The sequence below is a fragment of the Sapajus apella genome, unplaced genomic scaffold (assembly GCF_009761245.1).
Source record: "Sapajus apella isolate SASKATOON/1434 unplaced genomic scaffold, GSC_monkey_1.0 scaffold18, whole genome shotgun sequence".
In the NCBI taxonomy this organism is placed as follows: domain Eukaryota; kingdom Metazoa; phylum Chordata; class Mammalia; order Primates; family Cebidae; genus Sapajus; species Sapajus apella.
The window spans coordinates 29,597,631-29,620,526 of NW_022436958.1; the positions used below are offsets into that span (position 1 = coordinate 29,597,631).

Sequence of the window (22,896 nt, forward strand, 5' to 3'; positions counted from 1 at the left end):
GATGATCAATATAATTCATGTAAAAATTGATTATGAAAACAAGTTTTTTTCACCATTTCTTAATGTCTAAAGCAACTAAAACAAATATTTGTTAACATTATCTTTCCAAAAGGAAAAAATGTCACAAGGAGTTGCTTATTGTGTTATTAAAGTTAGAATAAATTATTAGTTTTTTATAGGAAGTGCGTGAATACAGAACATTTTGGAGGGAATATGAGTTGGCATCTCCTACCAGGTTAAGACAAACACATTATATTAAGAAAAAAAGGGGTATCCTTCTCTAACTCTAATCCTGTTGATGTAATTTACTAATCAGATAATCTAAAAGCAGCATAATATAAAACCACATAGACTCAAAGGGTCATGTCATGTTCATAATTATACAGGTTGTCAAGACATGTAGAACTAAGGATAGTAAAGATCAGTGCAAGATCTAAGGAAGGAGTATGAAGTCTTGAAGCACAAAGTAATAGACACAGAACTAAGGAACAGCCTGGTATATAAGCGAGAAGAAAAGGTGAATAAGAGGACCAGATTCAATCGACAAAATATATGAGTAAAGTGATAGTTATGAAGCTGAAATGGATCAACGAATCTGAGGCAATGAACAACAAAATCATTTTAACGTGTCTTCAGTGAAGGAATGTTACTCGGATTTAATTGCTTTTCATACTTCCTTCAATTTTTCTGTTACCTTTCAGGTAACAGAGATCTCCGGGGGTGAAACATTTCTCTGAACTGGCATTGATTCTAGTTCAGTTCTTGTACACCAATTATCAACTTATAAGTAAACATGTTCATGATTTTTCATTTTGACAAAGCTATACTTCTTAGTCTTCATGTGGAAACTATGCACTTCCAGTTTTTTTGGCACCCCATGTCGAATCCATCAACATATCCCTTTAGCTCTAACTTCAAAATATACTCAGAACATCACACTGTCACTATAACAAAACTACCATAATACTCTAAGCTTCCATCACCTCTCACCTGGATTTATGCAGAAACTCCTAGAAATCTCCCAGCTTCTGCCATTGCTATTTGCCCTTTCACCCTAGGATTGCACATTGTGAGATTTTAGAATCAGATCCTTATAATGTTCTTCAAAGGTCTCATCATCTGGCCTCTACTAAATCTCTGTTCTATGCTTTTTAAAAATAATGGCATTTGTTTTATTTATGTTTGTTTGTTTTTTGGAGACACAGTCGCACTCTGTCACCCAGGCTGGAGGGCAGTGGTGCAATCTCGGCTCACTGCAAACTCTACTTCCCCGGTTCAGGTAATTCTTGTATCTCAGCCTTCCAAGTAGCTCAGATTATAGGGATATGGCGATGTAGAACTACAACTAATAGCTTTTTTTGTTTGTTTTTTGCATTTTTAGTAAAGATGGGGTTTTGCTATGTTGGCTAGACTGCTCTTAAACTCCTGGCCTCAAGTGACTGCCCACCTCAGCCTCCCAAAGTCCTGGGATTACAGGTGTGAGCCACTGCACTGGGCCTCTTACCTTAACTTTTAATACTCTTCCCATCTCTCATTATTCTCCATCTATATTGGCCCCTTGGTTTTCCCCAAATGTTATGCATGTCCTCACCTCAGGGTAATATGTGCCTTCATTACCCTAAAACACTTTTCCTCCATGTATTTGCATGGCCCCCTTCAATTTTCTTTAGGTCACACACACAAAAAGTCACTTTTATAGACAGGCTTTCTTTGACCACTATATTTATATGCTAGTAAGTTCTTCCCCCTTACTCTTGGTATTCCTCATTTCCTCATACCTTCTCCGTAGCACTTTTCACTTATCTGACTGCTACATCTCAATACGTTTCTTCAGCAAGGGGCATTGTTTTGTTCAGAGCTCTATCTCCTTCCAGTGCCAAGAACTGGACCTGGCCCACAAGTATTTAACAATTATTTGTTTATTGGAATAAAGAATGCGTACGTGAATATATGGTTGAAAGGTTGAGCAAATTGACTGCTCTGTTGAATTTATTAGGCTAGGCCTCTTAACCCAACAGATCCAGAGACTATATGAAGTCCCTACTAGAGCACATGAAAGGGATGTCATTGGGAGAGATATACTCCCTCAGTAAATGTCAATGGTCCAAGCCAAGGTTCATTGGAAAATGTATTTCCATAATATTTCTTCTATACTGGCCTCAATTTGGAAGTAATAAATAAGCTCAAAGTAATAACAAAAGTATTTCATTTATAGGATTAAAAAGATTTTTTGTTATATCTTAGTTAATTAGCACCTACAGCCTGAAACAGCATAGTATTAATACTTTATGCAAGAGTTTAAGTTTTTTGAAGTCATTTTTTGGTCTGAAACTTTAAGTTGTTTGATAAGCCCAACTTCTTTCTCATTATTCAAGAATTTTAAGTTATGGCCATTGATAAAATGAATAGAAAAACTCTTGGTAGCATCAGTACAAATTTAAGTCTATATACTGCTAATCAATTTCTTGAGGAACAGGCCATACATGTTGATGGAATTCTTAAATCCCTGTACCATGAACACTTTTAATGGAAACTCTGCATTTACTTATAGCACTAATTTAGCAAGCATAAAATTTATATTGACTGGATGCCATACTCCTTTGCTCCTTACATAAAATGATATTTAATGTGTATTTAAAGAAAATCCATGCATTCATTGTAGTTTGCAGTTGTCTTCATTTTCCAATCATTTTGCTTAATGCATGGGTGTTGTAAGAGTCCTGAGATAATCTTGGAAACTGAAAGCAAGTCTATGATTTTTCAAAAAAATACAAATGCTGAGGGTAAGCCCATGACTAGATAAATCATTAGCATCTATTCTATCGTAGCTTCTGTATAAGATTGTTAACAGAATCCCTGAAGAATAGGGAAAGTAGAAGAAAGAAGATAGTCACTGTGCTAGTAAGTTTATAATCATTATCTTATTTGATCCTCCTAGCATCCCTGTGATGAGGATGCTGTTATCCCCATTTTACAGATAAGATAGCTGAAGAACAAGATTTTAAAATGTACACAAGTTCTCACAGGCGGTTAGTAAGTACGCCATTTAGAACATACGTTTATCAGGCTCCAAAGTTTGGACTTTGTATTATTGTATTAAATTGCAGCCCTATTCTAGGCTTGTGATTTACCTAGATGATATAATACTTTTTCATACAGTGCTGCATTATATCTGGCAAATTCCAGGAGTAGTAAGAAATTCAGTATATCAGAAAGCAAAAAGGAATAGAAGGAGGTACTGTTAAAAAACAAGAGACTAAGGCCAAATGTAAAGAACCTTATATGTTAAGGACTTCAGACTTTATCCTATAGGCCAAAGATTCTCACATTTTAGTGTGCATCACAGTGCTCTTGAGGGCTTGGGCCCTATCCCCAGAGCTCCAGATGAACTTGTGACTAGTAAGGAAGATTAAATGGCTCTCTCAAAGTCTTTAGCTTGAGTGGTAAGATCGATCATGATGTTACTAAAAAAGACTGGAGGAAGCTGTAAACCACACTAAAGCTTTTGTTTTTATTTTTTATTTTTCAAGAAAACGTTATTAGTCTTGGAATGTTTTAATGACAACAAATGACGATGGCCAATGCTGAACTGTAAGTAGATCTGGGACTCAAGAGTGAGGTCAGGGGTAAAGACATTGATGTTAAGAGTAAATAGCACAGAAATGGTTTTTCAAGCCACAGGCCTGCATGAGACACCTTGGAGCTTCAGAATAAAAAAAAAATAACTGAAGATTTAAAATGTAGAGAGAAATCATTATTTATATGATGTGCAGAAAAAATACTCATTAAAGAAATTAAGAGAGGAGCTCAGGACTCTAAGTCAAATAAAAGAACAAAGCATTGAAACCAAGTAAAGGTAGAATTTTGAGAGAGACTGTGGTCAACAGTATTGGACAGTTTTCTGAGAGTTAGTGAGTAGATTCCATTTTTGATTAAAAGAACAAAAGTGCGATCTCTTTCATTAACTTGCATTCTAGTGGTTCCATGGAGCCGGGAATATGAATTAAGGCTCTAAAATAAGTAGAGTGTGCTTACAGTATAACAAACTGATAGAAAATTATTGTTAGTCAAGTGCCACAGAAGTGGAAACTGAAGCTTAGAGAGCTCTAGGGACTTGCCCTTAATCATCACACAGCTATAATTGAATAAGCATGGAATGGAGTCTTCTGACTTACCAACAATCACTTGTAATTAAAACAAAACCCAAAACACTAATAAAGGGATGCTAACCAAGCTTTCAGTTTTTGTCTTACCATCTGTAAAACAGGCCTCTGGCTCATCGGAATTCACAGGTTCAGCCTCTGCTTCTTCTCCTTCTCCAGGCAAAGGGTTATCAACTGTGCTGCACTCTGAGGAGCTTGATCGGTTTAATCTCTAGAAAGGAATTCACCACCCCACCAGGTAGTTCATTTAGAGTTCATTCAAATCTAGCATTTAAGTCTTATTTAATAATCATAGTCATGCAAAGTATTATAAAAAATATTAATTGTATGATGGCCATAAAATATGTATAAACACATATTGAGGTCAAATAACCTTAAATGTATCTATACTTGATCTTTCTATCTACACCATCCTGTAAAATAATAAACTTTATTATGTTTATTATATGAACAAGTTTGTGGCCAAAATTATATAAGGTAATATTTTGATGTTAACTATGACTTTGGAAAGCACTGGCCACATCTTATTATTTAAAAAAAATTTTAATATATATTTATGGACACTGATAGTAATTATTTGAGGACAACCTATACCTTATTTGCAATACCATACAAGTATCAAATTACTAATGCCTGATAATTGGAAGCTCAGTTCAAATAGTTGGCAAAAAAAGCTTGTTGATAGTTAAATTATTTTTAAAAAGATGAGTGCAAGATAAAGTCCAAATGTATTTTTTATTATCTCTTGGATTTAAATACGTGTAGCAGGATGATATAGATAGAAGTTATTTGATCAAGACCAAAAAATCAAATACCGTTTGGAATCAAAATGCCAATGACATACCAACACCACCCATTTTGTACATAACATTTTAGCATATAGTAGAAAAGATCAAACAGTATTATTTATAATGTCAACAGAGTGGCTACTAAAGTAAGCACCACATGCAAACTCTGAAACAAAGATTGAAGAAAATTAAACATGGCAGACTTACACATGGAGTAATGAATTCATTGTCATTATGATCATATAACTGATCATAACACAAATAAGTTTTTCCCACCCAGAACTTTATGAGTAACCATGATGTTTACACATATACACACATGAAGAAATCTTTACAAAAAATACATACAGCAATTGTGGCACAACTCTGTCAAATTTCCCAAATATTGTTTTATAAAGGAGTAAAGCAACATATCAATGGAAGAGTTAATTTTTCATTCTTGTTTGCTAGATGACTTGTGAATATTGAAAGCTACTAGTTACTACAACACATGATTCTCTTATTAAATTACAATTTTATCTTTTTTTGAAGTAGTTCAAGCAAGTGCAATTGCTAAAAATAATAAAATACTTATTTCAGATAAATTGATTCTCAATCTATGAATTTGTATTAATATCATAGGCCCAATCTAAAGGTTTGATTTTTAGAGATTGACTTGGAAGCTAGAAGTATTCTTGATGGGTACCACACTAAATTCTCAATGCTATTATTATCACCTAGTATATAATAGCATAAAAATGGCATCGATTAAGTATCATACATAAGGAATGATGTAAGCAAAGTCTTTTTTATAACTGGAGTAAAGAATTATGAACACCCCATTAAATGAACTCCTCTAATCTGTGTTGGCCTAAAGGAATAATAGAAATTAATTATAATATTCTATAAAACTATGGAATAGGTTTTAAAATATAAACTATAGAGTAAGTTTTAAAATATATACAATAAGTTTTAAAATACAGATTAATCCAGGAAATGATGTTGGAGAAACTTATAATTACTAATATGTGTTTTGTGCCAATTACGACAAAAGCCAAAGTGCCATATTTGGAAGACTACAGTTTTAATGGCTTCAATTTTGACCTCTCAGCTACACATGAACTGTCACCAGGGAACTAAAAGACAAGGCCCTGTTATTTTGTGAAGTTGCAACTAGGCCCTTCAACTCTGAAAAAAAAAAAATTTGTTGGCATGGATTTTAAGGTAAAAGAGTGGAGGAATTGCTCACAGAAAGGATAGAAAGCACACCCCTGCTATTAGACACATTATTAACAATAGGATATGTTTATAATGGTTTTCTCTGAGTTGGTAACAACTTTTAAATAAAATGATTCTTATTTGCAGAATTCTGACTTAGGCTAAATTCATGAAAGCATTTTCAACATCAATAATTGGTTTTCTCACTGTTTAAGAAAGCATTAACAAAGATTTATGCCAAACTAGGTTATGAACAAGTAGAAATTTGGATGACTTTATGTAGTGTATCTTGCCATTAAAATCTTTTTTTTTTTCATATGCAGGTTTTTTTCTTCCTTTTGTCAATTAATTTCAGCTTGGCTCAGAATTTTGCAATGTAAAATAAACTTATTCAATATTATTGCTTAATGGGACAGAAATCAAAATATTTAACATGAATTATAATTAATTAATTTGTGTCTACAGCCAAATTATTACAGCTAATAGATTTTTATAAATTCAGTGTTTTTTGGGAATGCATTAAGTAATCAAACAGTAACTATTTTAGTACTGTATATAAAATTAAATATTTATATATATGCTCTAGCAATATAGACAGTTCTAATCAATTCAGCCTTTGAAATCTATACTTGCTAGAGTATAAGCTTCTTTAGCAGACTTCTAAGAGAATGCCTTTATATAGAAAGGCTGATATCTATAATAAAGTGTTTTTTTCTTGTGGTGAAATATATTGAATTCTCACAGTAGGCATCACCATATTTAAGTATTTGGAATTTTTTTACCATACAGGAAAGATCATATCAATTGTTTGTATCGTTTTATATGATTAATTTCAATATTATTTTCATTTCTTTAAATTCAATCATTGGTGGTTTAGTTTTCCATGTAATTTTGGAAAAGAAAGAATAACTATACTATATTAAGAGAAGTAAAATAAATACTTTGGTATGAAAAACTTTCTTTTTGCTATTCTAAATAGGACCTTTGCAATTCTAAATAGGATCTAATTTTCACACGGATCTGATTTTTAATAAAAAGAGAAATATCATTTTTTTATCATTTGCATCTACTTATAAACAGAATAAAAATAACGGGAAGCATAGAATCAAGAAGGTGGAGTCAACAGTATTAGGAATCAGAAGTGCACCATAATTAGCATTCCTGCCTTTTGTAGAATAATATGATTTTGACTGTAAGTGCCTCCTAAATACTATCATACATTTAAAGTGTATGAATCAACTATGTCACTTTCATATTTTAAGAAGACATTGAAAGTGATATAGTTGATTCAAACATTTTAAATATATAATAGTATCTACAGTGTAAAATAAAAGTTCCCTCCAGTATCTCCTCAACTCCCTTGAGGTAACCAAAGGCGAGTGAGGCGGGGAGACAGAGAGACAGAGAGAGAGTTTGGCATATCATTCCATATTTTTCAGTGTGCATTCATACAACACTATAGCTGTGAAACAATCCTTATCTTGATTGTAAACTTATGTAGCTATTTAAGATGCTCATTTCAATTACTGAAAATATATTCAAATTAAAAGCTTTATTATTCTTCATGGTTTTCCTTCTGATCGGCTTCAAGCTATGTTTTCTACTATACTGCTTGAGTAGGAATTATGTTAAATATAGGTATCATATGAGAACATGTTCTAAGTTGTTCACTTACAAATTTACCACTGGCATTTCCTAAGATAGGCATTAATGATGTAAGCCTATTTCATGCTATTATGGATGTGGTTAATGCTGATCGGTTATTTATTGTTTCAAGAAGTGTGAAGTCAGAGTGTCTAATGACTTGATATTCTAACATTCAAAAGAAGAAAACTATCAAACATAGCAGCACTGTACAAAACACAGAACTCAACAGAAACTTTACTCAAAGAGGATGGCTGATGCTGAAAAGAACCCACAAATGTTACATTTAAAGTACATACTATAAACGGTTTGCTTCACACAACAAGATGTTCTTTAAGGAGCAGAGCCTAGAATAGTTATTTCACCTGAGCCTTAAAAGAAAGACACACAAAGGACAATAAGAAGGTTGAGATAAGCAGGTCAAAAGGAGATGGGTATGGAAGCCATTAGTGGTAAACTAAGCTCCATTATCTCTTAACAAGCAGTAAAGACATTTTAAAATTGGTTTCAAGTTATTATTATCCATCTTTTCATTTAACTGCCTAATTTTATAGTCAGTGTCTATAATTGTGTTCTTGAATCATTAAGGAGTAAAATACTAAAATTCAGTTAAAGGATCAAAGGATGCTTTGAGAAGAATTCCACACATAGTTACTATGTGGCATAACAGTCCAATGTTTTCCAAGGTTCCCATTATGTTACAGGATGACTAGATGTTTAAATACTCTTTTCTGGTGTAGAACCAAAATAAGCTTTCTACTCTCTTGCAATCAATTGGGGCTTTTATTTTTTCCTTCTGAAGAAATGCAAACATTATCTTCTGATACAGCTTTTAAAATTGGAGGTCATTAATGTTATCATATGTGCTTTTCATTTTGAGTATAATGACATTTTTTTAATAATAAAGAAAACATTGCTTAAAATTAATGAAAATATGATTATAATAACATTCAATTAAAAATATCAATAGAGAAATATAATTTTTTTTAACATGACTTAGATTTCTGGGCCCCTTGAGGTCTCTGCAATCTTTTGTTTGTCATGAAATTTCTCAAGATTTTTTTTTAAAAGGTAATGCCTCAAGTTAAAAAATATGTCACTAAAGATCAGGAATTTCAAGATAAAAATAAAAACAATTTAAAAATACTCCAGATATTATTGATCAGTGGAAAACTCACTCAAAAGGAGGAGATGGGTATAAAAGAGAAGGAAAGTTATGGCAGAAGCAGGAAAGACATTTTAAAATTAGTTTCAATTTTATCTGTATTTTCTATTATCTAAATTTTAATGTTACTTACACTAATTTAGCAGAAAATAGTTTATTAACTAGTTGCAATAAATTCTGGGGTCACATTCTAATTATGGGCAACTAAAACTATAGTTCTTTTTTAAAAAAAAAAAGGCAAGAAAACATTTTTTCTTTCCTAGTTTTCTTTGTTTATTGCTAGCAGATAAATATTGCATAGGCTCTAGGAGGAATAGCTACCCATTCAGCACAAAACACACAGTTTCATCACAAGGCCAACATGATATATAGTATCCTGTTGGTGAAATAATGAGGTCAAATCTCAGCTACCACCAGAGAAATTCAAAATAAAACCAATAATTTCATGGAGAGCTCTTCTTTTTCTCAGAATCTTCTACACAGGGCACTTTCCATTCAACAATATGAAAACTTATGTGACTAGATGATAAGATATGAATATTTAAAAAATCATACAAAAGCAACAAGACTTGGCCACATAGAAAGGCTTGGACTGGCTGCAGATTTCTCATCCAGGTCCTATAATATCATCTTGAAGCATCTTTCTAATGAAAAAAACAGAAGCACTTACTAGTAAGGGCTTGGAGTGTAAAGTGGCCATTGATATTCAAGGGTTCTCTCTGTGCTCTGTCACAGATCTGCTATACTACTTGCAGAGAAAGCAGCTGGAATACAGTGGGTCAAGTCATAAGTGTTTTAAAATCTTTAGAAGCAAACATTTAACTATTTCTATTCAGGCCAGCTTAAAAAAAAAGCAACAAGGTAAACCAGGATTGGAACCTTAGCAAATGCACAGGCAAAATGTGGATACTCACACTCAAGCTTTGTAAATATTGCCTATAATTTTAAAACTAACAAGAATGACAAACACAAAGTAAACTACCTAGATATCTGAATCATTTCTGTTACCCACTAATACTACCCACGATGAAGGAGGGCAAGGAAATGTGAATTTTAATGAATGGAATAATTACTAGTTTTTACACGTGGATTTTTAACACTGAAAATATAACATAAATATACATTTTACATGGATATAATAATTCTATCTCTTATGTAGGCAGCTTTTGCTAAAGTACCATATTTCGAATCATCCTTAACTGAATATTCGGTTTCTACTTGATTGAGAGGATGGCCATTCATTATTATGTACTTTATCTTTTCTAATAGCTTGGTAAAAATGTAATACTAATTTATGACTTCAAAACATGTATATGCATATGTTTATAGTATATATATTTCTAGAAATAGTTTTCTCAAAAATTATGTGTTTTAGCTATACTTACATGGATAATATTGGATGTATATGCATCCTTATTTAGGCTCTAGTTGAAGAAAATTCACCGTATTATGGAATAAAATAGTTTTCTAGGGGAATATTGCCTCTAAATCCCCACCAAATTTGATATAGAAAAAAAATATCTTTTACTTAGGCCACCTTTAAAATTATCTTCAAATAAACTGGAACACTAAAATAACTAACTTTTTCATTTGAAATAGTTAGCAATATTATCCCTAGGGTGTGTCAATTTCAGGATAAAATTTTGCTTTCATCATTGCACAACAGATAACAATAATACAAACATCTCAACAATAACAAGGAAATAAAAATAAGAACTAAATTATAAAAAAGAGTCAATATTCTTATTGACAGAGATTCCTACCCTCACTCCAGAACTATTAAAGTTCAATCATTCAACAAGGTATGCTAAAATTGAGAGAAAATATATCTTAGAATATCTTTTTAATACATTTTAGAAATATTCAATTAGGCAATACATATTAATCTGTATCTAATTTCAGTAAAAGTATTCTATGTGTTATTGACAGGTTTAATGTTCACTTCATAATATGATCTATCAAAAACTCCTAGTTTCTAGAGGTTGCTCTGATTATGTATATAATAAGGAACTTTTTCTCATCAATGAGTAATATTCTGAAATAAAAAAGCATTATTAATTTTTTGAACACATCACTTATGCATTCATACGCAAGGCCTACCAATTTTTAACTGATGTATTTTAAATATGAGCAAATAAAACCAAATGTTAATAACTGAGTTGATTAAAAAAAAATAAAGTTCCATAATTAACAGTGCTTAAAATCATTTCAAAATGTACTCAAAGTTTATATTAGAAGCCGGGTACTTTGGCTCTGACCCCAACTTTCTAGATGTGAACTAAGAAAGCGTAAGTCTCAATTTGCTTGTCCATAAATACGCAGTTAGAACTACAATGATCCTTTCCTGCTCTGAGATTTTATATTTATGCCAGAAACATTTGTTCCATAATTTTTTTTTAGAATTTTGATCTACTTAATTTAAATGTGATAATTTAATGTGATATACATCTCTATATTTTTATGCAGATTAAATTAGGAAGGGAAGTTGATAGAGGTTTTCAAATTAAATGTTGCTTCAATGGATACTGTTACATTCCACATTTTACTTTTTTAATCATCCAATAAAAATCTGTAGATCATGCACTTGAAATAACTTAAGCACATGAAGGATATATGAAAGAAATCATTAAAGGAATTCATAAAAAATAATAGAACTGCCCTGGTGACGTGCTGTGATGTCACTTTGTCTATCGAACAACTGTATATGTTTTTACTTTCTTGCAATGGGTCAGGCAGAAATATTTTGTAGCTGAACAGCATGCAAGACATTGAAAAAAATATCATATGTATGATTTTTTTAGGTAACCTGTGTAAAAGTGGTGACATATATCTCTGCCTGGTTAAAAGCACAGAGTTGCATCGTTGATTGATCCAGTTTGATTTTACCCCTGTGAGAAGTAAAAAGGGTAGGTACTGAATTTTAGAAATGCAGCATGATGAAACAGTTTAGTCAACTGTTTCATAAAATGTTTAAAGTCATATGCCTATAAGTAGAAATTATTAACATATTTGAAAGTACATGCTATATACTCAATGTTAAGCAATATGTCTAAATCACAGTACTAAGATTAAATGTCATTCAACAAAAACTTAAAAACAATCAAACAGTTACATAATTCTATTATGTAGGAATTGAATTCAAATACTATGATGTGCTAATACAGTGTTTTGCATTCTATTTTTCCTTCAATACAAGCAACAGTTAAATACAAATAATTCTCAGTATAGGGATGAGGTGGGAGTAAGAGTATGTATGTTTTAAAAAGCATATTCTAAAATTAGCATTTCTTGATCGGCTTTATTTAATTTTGACATTTTAAACAGCATTGCAGGAAAGTGATGCTTCCAAATTCATCAAAATATAAAAAATATGACACATTGATTTGAATATGTCAGACAAATATTTTATTGTTTTTAGGCATGTAAACAAATCCAATGAAGATGGAAAGATTTTTCAAATTATTTGGAAACAACCTGAAAAAAAGAAGTGGCCTAAGTACAATTCTACAAAAGAGTGCTTTAAAATATATATGTTTGTGTATATGTATATATATGTATGCATAAAAAATAGAATGAAATGCCAATTTTACCCAATAGCATAACTGTAACTAATTCCTAGATCTTTGAAAGTCAAATGCACTTCCAAAAGATGATATTTTCTGAAGTAATAGAAATAATGAGCAGTAATGGGCAGAACCTAAATCTAAATTAAGAAAAAAAACTTTGATTTAAAAAATCTGAGGAAAGAAAGTTCTGATAACAATGTAATTAAAACCACCATACAGTAAAAGCACATTAAATATTTAACTTTGAGAACTCCAAATATTGAAATTTTTTATCTTCAATAAAATGACCATATTTCATCATAATAAGCATATTTAAGTTTCTCCAAAGATGATGACTTTGTAAACTGGATACTGAATAGATGAATGAGTGAATAGATGAATGAATGAGTGAATCAGGTGAACAATATGAATGCTTGTTCCTCTGCCTGAGATTTCCTTCCGCACCATATCTGCCCAGGAAAATTCTCTCCATACTTTAAGGTCTGGCTTAAGTGCCACCTCCTTTCATGTGAATTCAGCCTGATACAGTTTCTTACTCAATACACCCTAAATGGAGTGGTTTAGTGTCCTGTTACAAAATGTGCTTTGCTTTGTTCTGTGTTATGTTTTTTTGTATACTTATCTAAGGTGTGAGCTATTAGACTGTAAACTTCTTGTTGTCAATGATCAATCACCCTTTATTTTGAAGTGCATGAAGTTCTTAGTGTGACTTTTGGGGGACTCAATATTTAGAGGGGCCCAAAAATATTTGACTGTAATTTGGGAGAGAAATACTCTATGCCTATTGTAATTCTAGACAGATAGTAATAGAAAATTTTAATGTGTTCTCTACTATGTACAAATACAAGAAATGAGTAAAATATCTGTGTTCAGTAGCATAGTATTCATGTAATTAAGAAATAAGATTATACAGGTCGAATAAAGTTTACGTTTTACTTATGCCTTTATGTTATGTTGAACCACATGAAATTTCTAGTTTTTGTAGATTAAAAATGGTTGAATATTTAATTTCTTATTATTTAACTTGATATATTCTTCTTTTATAAATTTTTCTAATTTAATAAATAAAAATTAACTTTTATTTCTTGGTAATTGTATCCAATATGTTTCAAAGTATGCCATTACAATCAATGCATATTATCCCAAATTATGCCTAGTAACTGCATCTCTTAAAATAGAAAATTATCATACTTGAAATATTTTGACATTTTCATAAAGGAATAATAACAATTAGTAGCAGTAAAAATACTGGAGAAGTATGTCTGACCTTGTTAATATCTTCCAATGTATCTTAAGAGAATCCAGATTTTATTCAGGGCAGCAATATAAATGGACTGCTTTAGCCATGCTACCTTGTGGGGGCAGCCATGTCACACTGTTCCCCACAATAAGAAGCCAAAGTTGGATAAGGATCTCTGGGTAAGTTTTGACTTTGCTCAGGCTAGTGTGACAGTCATTACTTCTGCCTCTTTATGTTTCTTTCTCTTTCCTATCTGGGGATTGGATATAAAGCTGTAGGTGGAACAGTTGCCTCTAATCATAGGCATTAAGATAGAAGAAAAAGCACATGTGAAGACTGGCAGAAGGGAAAAGAGATGGAGCCTAGGACATGGAGGCCACATGGACTGCTGATCTCTGGATGTTTTAAAATATGAAAATAGAATGCTCTTTCCAGTTATGCCAATGTAGTTAAGTGTCTGTTGCATGCAATTAAACAGAGTCCTGACTCACAAATAGCCAAAAATAACATAATACAAAAAAAATATATTGGGATTATCCATGTACCCTTAAGTAAAATAGATTTATTCAAATAATTAGGGTCTGAACACGTGTACCTTGGTGTGGCAGTAAGGGTACTCCCTATCCCTTAATAGAGCTTTAATGTGAAAGATAATATAATAATAAATCAATTCTACTTAATACATTGTCCTGAGAGAAAACAAAGCTTCAAAGGAAGTTAAGTGATGTGTAGAAAAATTATGCCAAATTGATTTAATACTTTTCTATAATAACTTAATAAATCATGACATAGGAAATGCTTTGAAGGCAATGATCTGGATTTTAGTGAGTCACTTGTGGATTTCTGAGTCCCTTGTCAATTTCATCAACAAGCCAGGGAAAGCTGGATAAGTCTTAGTAGCACTAAGAACCTAACAGTTACCTTAGCAAGGCTTTCACTAGAGAAGAGTGAATAGGTAGAAGCCACAAATACCTGAATTTGGTCTGGACAGGTTTGTTATATTTATCAATAATTTGCATATATAAAAATAGAGACACATTTATATATATACAAATAAATATACAGACACACATGAAATACTATAATATATAAAATATGCATTTAATATCAAACGAATGGAAAGGGAAGGGTTATGTAGTCTTGAGAGAGAAGTATATTCTAGAAGTAAAAATCAGTTTTACTTTTCAATAAATAAGGGAATAAGATAGTTTTGAAGAAACAAATTTAAACATTTAAAATATAAAGATCACACCATTCTTACCAAGGTAGACTATAACCTAATCAATCAGCATTAAGGTGAACTAGAAGCACACTATCAGAATCCTAATGAATCAGCAAATCAACAATACCATTACAACAGAAAATTTCATCCTGAATTACAACATTACAGAGGTATAGCAGAAAATGCCTGTAATGCCTCTGTAATGCTGTTGCCGAGGCAACCCACCATTACAGAGAGAGTCTGCCATTACAGAGGTGGGCCACCATTGCCGAAGCAGTTCTAACTACACCCATATAAACAGGACTGCAGGGAAGTTCACTCGGCAGCTGGGCGGAGCCCACAGCAGCTCACTAAAGCCTCTGCAGGCAGACAGTGATTAGGCTTTCTCCTCGCTGGGCAGGGCAGCCCTGAAAAAAGAGGCAGCATCACAACAGAAACTCATAAATATAGCCCTAACTCCCCAGGACAGAGCACCTGGGGGAAAAAAGGGGTTTACTGCTGCAGCAGACTTAAATGTACCTGCCCAGCAGCTCTAAATGAACAACGGAGCTCACAGCTCAGCATTTGATCTCCTATAAAGGACAGACTGTCTCCTCAAGCAGCTCCCTGACCCCCATATATCCAAAGAGTCACCTCATAAAGGAGAGCTCAGACTGACATTTGGCAGGTATCCTTCTGGGACAAAGATAGCAGAGGAAGAAACTGGCAGAAACCCTTACTGTTCTGCAGCCGCTGCAAGTGATCCCCCGGCAAGCAGGGCCCAGAGTAGACCTCAGCAGTCCTACAGCAGAGGGGCCAGACTGTTAGAAGGAAAACTAAGAAACAAAGAAATAACTTCATCATCAACAAACTGGGCATCCACTCAGAGACCCAGTATGAAAGTCAGCAGCTACAAAGATGACAGGTGGATAAATCCACAAAGATGGGAAGAAACCAGAACAAAAAGGATTAAAACACCCGAAACCAGAATGCGTCTCCTCCTACAAGGAATCACAACTCCTCACCAGCAAGGGAACAAGGCTGGATGGAGAATGAGTGTGATGAATTGACAGAATTAGGCTTCAGAAGGTAGGTAATAAGAAACTTCTGTGAGCTGAAAGAACATGTTCTAACACAATGCAAAGAAACTAAGAACATTGAAAAAAGATTTGATGAATGCTAACGAGAATAGACAACTTAGGAATATAAGTGAATTGATGGAGCTGAAAAACACAACACAAGAACTTCGCGAAGCATACACAAATTTCAACAACTGAATTGACCAAGCAGAAGAAAGGATATCAGAGTTCGAAGATCAACTCAATGAAATAAAATGAGAAGGCAAGATTAGAGAAAAAAAGGTAAAAAATGAACAAAGTTTCCAAGAAATATGGGACTATGTGAAAAGACCTAATCTACGTTTGATAGGTGTAGCTGAATGTGACGGAAAGAATGAATCCAAGCTGGAAAATATGCTTCAGGATATTATCCAGGAAATCTTCCCCAACCTAGCAAGGCAGGCCAATATTCAAGGCCAGGAAATACAGAGAACGCCACAAAGGTATTCCTCAAGAAGAGCAGCCCCAAGACACATAATTGTCAGACTCACCAGGGTTGAAATGTAGGAGAAAATACTAAGGACAGCCAGAGAGAAAGGTCGGGTTACCCACAAAGGGAAGCCCATCAGACTCACAGCAGATCTCTCAGCAGAAACCCTACAAGCCAGAAGAGAGTGGGGGCCAATATTCAACATCCTTAAAGAAAAGAACTTTCAACCCAGAATTTCATATCCAGCCAAACTAAGCTTCATAAGTGAAGGAAAAATAAAATCCTTTGCAAACAAGCAAGTACTCAGAGATTTCATCACCACCAGGCCTGCTTTACAAGAGCTTCTGAAAGAGGCACTAAACATAGAAAGGAACAACCAGTACCAGCTGCTCCAAAAACATACCAAATGGTAAAGAGCATCAACACAATGAAGAAACTGCATCAACTAACGGGCAAAACAGCCAGCTAGCATCAAAATGGCAGTATCAAATTCACACATAACAATATTAACCCTAAATGTAAATGGGCTAAATGCCCCAATCAAAAGACCAGACTGGCAAATTGGATAAAAAGCCAAAACCCATCAGTGTGCTGTATCCAGGAAACCCATCTCACATGCAAGGATACACAAAGGCTCAAAATAAAGGAATGGAGGAAGATTTATCAAGCAAATGGAGAGCAAAAAAAAAAAAAAGCAGGAGTTGCAATTCTTGTCTCTGATAAAATAGACTTTAAACCAACAAAGATCAAAAGAGAAAAAGGACATTGCATAATGGTAAAAGGATCAATGCAACAAGAAGAGCTAACGATCCTAAATATATACAAACCCCATACAGGAGCACCCAGATACATAAGGCAAGTTCTTAATGACTTACAAAGAGACTTAGACTCCCACGCAATAATAGTAGGAGACTTTAACACCTCATTGTCAACATTAGACAGATAAATGAGACAGAAAACTAACAAGGATATCCAGGACTTGAACTCAGACCTGGACCAAGCAAATCTAATAGCCATTTACAGAACTCTCCACCCCAAATCCACAGAATATACATTCTTCTCAGTGCCACATCACACCTACTCTAAAATTGACCACATAATTGGAAGCAAATCACTCCTCAGCAAATGCAAAAGAACGGAAATCATAACAAACAGTCTCTCAGACCACAGTGCAATCAAGTTAGAACTCAGAATTCAGAAAATAACTCAGAACTGCACAGCCTCATGGAAATTGAACAACTTGCTCTTGAATGTTGACTGGATAAACAATGAAATGAAGGCAGAAATAAAGACATTCTTCGAAACCAATGAGAATGAAGACACAACATACCAGAATCTCTGGGACACATTTAAAGCAGTCTCTAGAGGAAGATATATAGCAATAAATGCCCACATGAGAAACAAGGAGAGATCAAAAATTGACACCCTATCGTCAAAATTGATAGAGCTAGAGGAGCAAGATCAAAAAAACTCAAAACCTAGCAGAAGACAAGACATAACTAAGATCAGAGCAGAACTGAAGGAGATGGAGACACAAAAAAACCTTCAAAAAAATCAATAAATCCAGGAGCTGGTTTTTTGAAAAGATCAACAAAATAGACCACTAGCTAGATTAATAAAAAAGAAAAGGGAGAATAATCAATAGATGCAATAAAAATGATAAAGGGGATATCACCACAAATTCCACAGAAATTCAAACCATCATCAGAGATTATTACAAACAACTCTATGCACATAAACTAGTAAACCTGGAAGAAGTGAATAAATTCCTGGACACTTGCATCCTCCGAAGCCTAAACCAGGAAGAAGTCGAAGCCCTGAATAGACCAATAACAAGGTATGAGGCAGGAATTAAGAGCCTACCATCCAAAAAAAGCCCAGGTCCAGATGGGTTCACAGCCAAATTCTACCAGACATACAAAGAGGAGCTGGTACCATTCCTTCTGAAACTATTTCAAACAATCCAAAAAGAGGGAATCCTTCCCAAATCGTTTTATGAGATCAACATCATCCTGACACCAAAACCCAGCAGAGACTCAACAAGAAAAGAAAAATTCAGGCCAATATCCATGATGAACATGACGCAAAAATCTTCAATAAAATACTGGCAAGCCAACTGCAACAGCACATCAAAAAGCTTATCCACCATGATCAAGTATGATTCATCCTTGGGATGCAAGGCTGGTTCAAAATACACAAGTCTATAAACATAATTCACCACATAAACAGAACCAAAGACAAAAACCACATGATTATCTCAATTGATGCAGAGAAGTCCTTTCACAAAATTCAACAGCCCTTTATGCTAAAAACCCTCAATAAACTAGGTATTGACGGAACGTATCTCAAAATAATAAAAGCTATTTATGACAAACCAACAGCCAATATCATACTGAATGGGCAAAAACTGGAAGTGTTCCCTTTGAAATCTGGCACTAGACAAGGATGCCGTCTCTTGCCTTCCAGTACTCCTATTCAATATAGTACTGGAAGTTCTAGCCAGAGCAATGAGGCAAGGAAAAGAAATAAGGAGTATTCAAATAGGAAAGGAGGAAGTCAAATCGTCTCTATTTGCAGACGACATGATTGTATATCTAGAAGACCCCATCGTCTCAGCCCCAAATCTCCTGAAACTGATAAGCAACTTCAGCAAACTCTCAGGATACAAAATCAATGTGCAAAAATCACAAGCATTCCTATACACCAATAACAGACTTAAAGAGAGCCAAATTAAGAACAAACTCCCATTCACAATTGCCACAAAGAGAATAAAATACCTAGGACTACAACTAACAAGGAACATAAAGGACCTCTTCAAGGAGAACTACAAACCACTGCTCAATGAAATAAGAAGACACAAAGAGATGGAGAAACATTCCATGTTCATGGTTAGGAAGAATTAATATCATGAAAATGGCCATACTGCCCAAAGTAATTTACAGATTCAATGCTATCCCCATCAAGCTACCAATGACCTTCTTCACAGAACTGGAAAAAACCACCTTAAACTTCATATGGAACCAAAAGGGAGCCTGCATAGCCAAGTCAATTCTAAGCAAAAACAACAAAGCGGGAGGCCTCACACTACCAGACTTCAAACTATACTACAAGGCTACACTAATCAAAATAGCATGGTAGTGGTACCAAAACAGAGATATAGACCAATGGAACAGAACAGAGGTATCGGAGGCAACACAACATATCTACAACCATCCAATCTTTGACAAATCTGACAAAAACAAGCAATGGGGAAAGAATTTCCTGTTTAATAAATGGTGTTGGGAAAACTGGCTAGCCATGTGCAGGAAGCAGAAACTGGACCCCTTCCTGACACCTTACACTAAAATTAACTCCAGATGGATTAAAGACTTAAACATAAGACCTAACACCATAAAAACCCTAGAAGAAAAACTAGGCAAAACCATTCAGGACATAGGTGTAGGCAAGGACTTCATGACCAAAACACCAAGGCATTGGCAACAAAAGCCAAAATAGACAAATGGGACCTAATCAAATTCCACAGCTTCTGCAAGGCAAAGGAAACAGTCATTAGAGTGAATCAGCAACCAACAGAATGGGAAAAAATTTTTGCCGTCTACCCATCTGACAAAGGGCTGATATCCAGAATTTACAAAGAACTAAAACAGATTTACAAGAAAAAACAAACAAGCCCATTCAAAAGTGGGCAAAGGATATGAACAGACACTTTACAAAAGAAGACATACATGAGGCCAACAAACATGAAAAAATGCTCATCATCACTGGTCATCAGAGAAATGCAAATCAAAACTACATTGAGATACCATCTCACGCCAGTTAGAATGGCGATCATTAAAAAATCTGGAGACAACAGATGCTGGAGAGGATGTGGAGAAATAGGAACACTTTTACACTGTTGGTGGGAATGTAAATTAGTTCAACCATTGTGGAAGACAGTGTGGCAATTCCTCAAGGACCTAGAAATAGAAATTCCATTTGACCCAGCAATCCCATTACTGGGTATATACCCAAAGGATTATAAATCGTTCTACTATAAGGACACGTGCACACGAATGTTCATTGCAGCACTGTTTACAATAGCAAAGACCTGGAACCAACCCAAATGCCCATTGACAATAGACTGGATAGGGAAAATGTGGCACATATACACCATGGAATATTATGCAGCCATCAAAAATGATGAGTTAGTGTCCTTTGTATGGACATGGATGAACCCAGAAACCATCATTCTCAGCAAACTGACACAAGAACAGAAAATCAAACATCGCATGTTCTCACTCATAGGCAGGTGTTGAACAATGAGAACACATCGATACAGGGAGGGGAGCATCACACACTGGGGTCTGTTGGGGGAAAAAAGAGGAGGGACAGTAGAGGGTGGGGAGTTGGGGAGAGATAGCATGGGGAGAAATGCGAGATATAGGTGAAGGGGTGGAAGTCAGCAAAAAAAAAAAAAAAAAAGAAAATAATTATAGTCCTACTGATTCTCTTGCCTTTCTATGGCATGTGGTATAATGATTAAAGCTTGGGGTTTAAATTTAAAAAGACCCCCAGACACATCCGTGACTAACTGAATCTTAATCTTTTAGAATCCCAGTTATCTGCAAATTAGATGAATTACATTTACTTCTTAAGGTTTTCGCAAAGAGGAAAATTATATATAATGTGCTTAAAGGGGCTACTGTATACATTTTATCTGTGTGTGTGTGGGGGGGGGTTGTGTGTGTCTGCGCGCACGCACGTGTGCTTTCTTCTTTTGCATCCACCTCTTAAATGCATTTGATCCATTGTTCTCAGTTGCTGTCTGTGTTTCTGTCATGTGGTAGACACTGTAAGGCACTGTCAATATCCTGCTTTCCAGGGAGCCTCTCATTCCTCCAGCTGCCAAAAGTGTTGGCTGCTGAAGACTCAATTCTGAGTTTCTCTTTGGCATTGTCATGGCAGAAGGGAGGTGCTTCACCTAAGGTTATACCCCCCACCCAGGAAGGGTAGAGGGAGAGCCTGCATCCAATGAATGGTGTGCAGATAAAAGGCCTGACCTCTCTTGCTTTGTTTTTAGACTACTCCAAAGGGCCATCCCAGCACCAGAGATGCCAACAGGATCAGCTGAGATCTCTGTTGCAAACTTACCTCTCTGCACAATTATTTTGCATCCCTCAGTTTTTATAGATGTTAGGTATCGTTCCTGAAAACACTCCTTAGTAAATCTTAGAAAAACAAAAGATTTCTCACTCATTATTGGTTTCCCAGGGAACTGACTCCCTACTTTTAATCCTGTGATTAATATAAGTTGGCATACAAAATTCCAACCTATCTACAACTCTGACTTTTCTTCTTTCCTTAAGATTTATGTTTCCATATACCTCCTGGTCAGGTTCACTGCCTGTACTGCAAGTAGCTAAAAATTATGATGCTACCAAATTAAACTCTGCATCTCTCCTACCTCCTCAGTTTTCTCCTCCACCAGTGTATTCTTAATTGCATCAATACCCAGCCAGTCTTATAAGTCAAAATTCCTTGTTATGGGTGGAATTGTATTCCTCCAAAAATATGTTCAAGTTCTAACCCTGGTATGTTTGAATGTGACCTTATTTGGAAATACGGTCTTTGCAGATACAATTAAGATGATGTCATTAGTGTGAGTCCAAATTCAATATAACTAGTGTCCTTATAAGAAGAAAAGACAGAGACACAAGGGGAGAACACTATGTGAGTATGGGGCCAGAGATTGGGATGATGCAGCTTCAAGCTGCAAGGATTGCCAGCAACCATCAAAGCTAGAAAGCAGCAAGGGAGGATCCTCACTAGAGCCTCTAGAGAAAGCATGGCCTTGCTCAGACCTTGATATCAAACATCTAGCCTCCAGAACTGTTAAAAGAGTAAATATGGCCACCAAGTTTGTGCTAATTTGTTACAACAGCCCTAGGAAACTAATACATCCTTAGATCAGCTCACAATCTCATATATCTAGAACCTGAGCCCTTACATTTTAACTTGCAAGTTAATCCAGATATGAAATTATTGCTGCTGTGTGAGAACACGATCTTTTTCCCCTACCGGAATTCTTAGCACAGTGCTTAGAGCATAGTAGGGTGCATAAATATTTATTGACTAATGGGTGCATTACATGCTTCCTTTAAGGTTTATAACGAGGGAGCACTTCACTGCTAATAGTAAAAATCTGTGTAGTGTGTTTTTAATGTTTGGAGTGTGCTTGGAGGGCTTCATTGCACTTCAAGAGAAGGCTGACTTTGAGAAGAGCCATCAATTCAGTGCCTGCATTTTTAAAAACAGTGAAAAGAGTATTATTCTCATAGGTACCTTTGAGATGACAGCATGTCTTTCTCGATTCTGACACTGTATCTTCAGAGCAGTGCTATTGTT

General features: G+C 34.7%; 1 protein-coding gene across 2 annotated transcripts in view; it reads right to left on the reverse strand.

The window, feature by feature from the left end:
* The window catches only part of SCN9A (sodium voltage-gated channel alpha subunit 9), a 175,766-nt gene that overhangs the window by 42,307 nt on the left and 110,563 nt on the right, over nucleotides 1–22,896 (reverse strand). For both annotated transcript variants that reach the window (XM_032286613.1, XM_032286612.1), the window contains exon 18: nucleotides 4,254–4,374. In XM_032286613.1, the coding sequence (XP_032142504.1) occupies nucleotides 4,254–4,374 (121 nt within the window). The remainder of the gene's footprint in view (nucleotides 1–4,253; nucleotides 4,375–22,896) is intronic.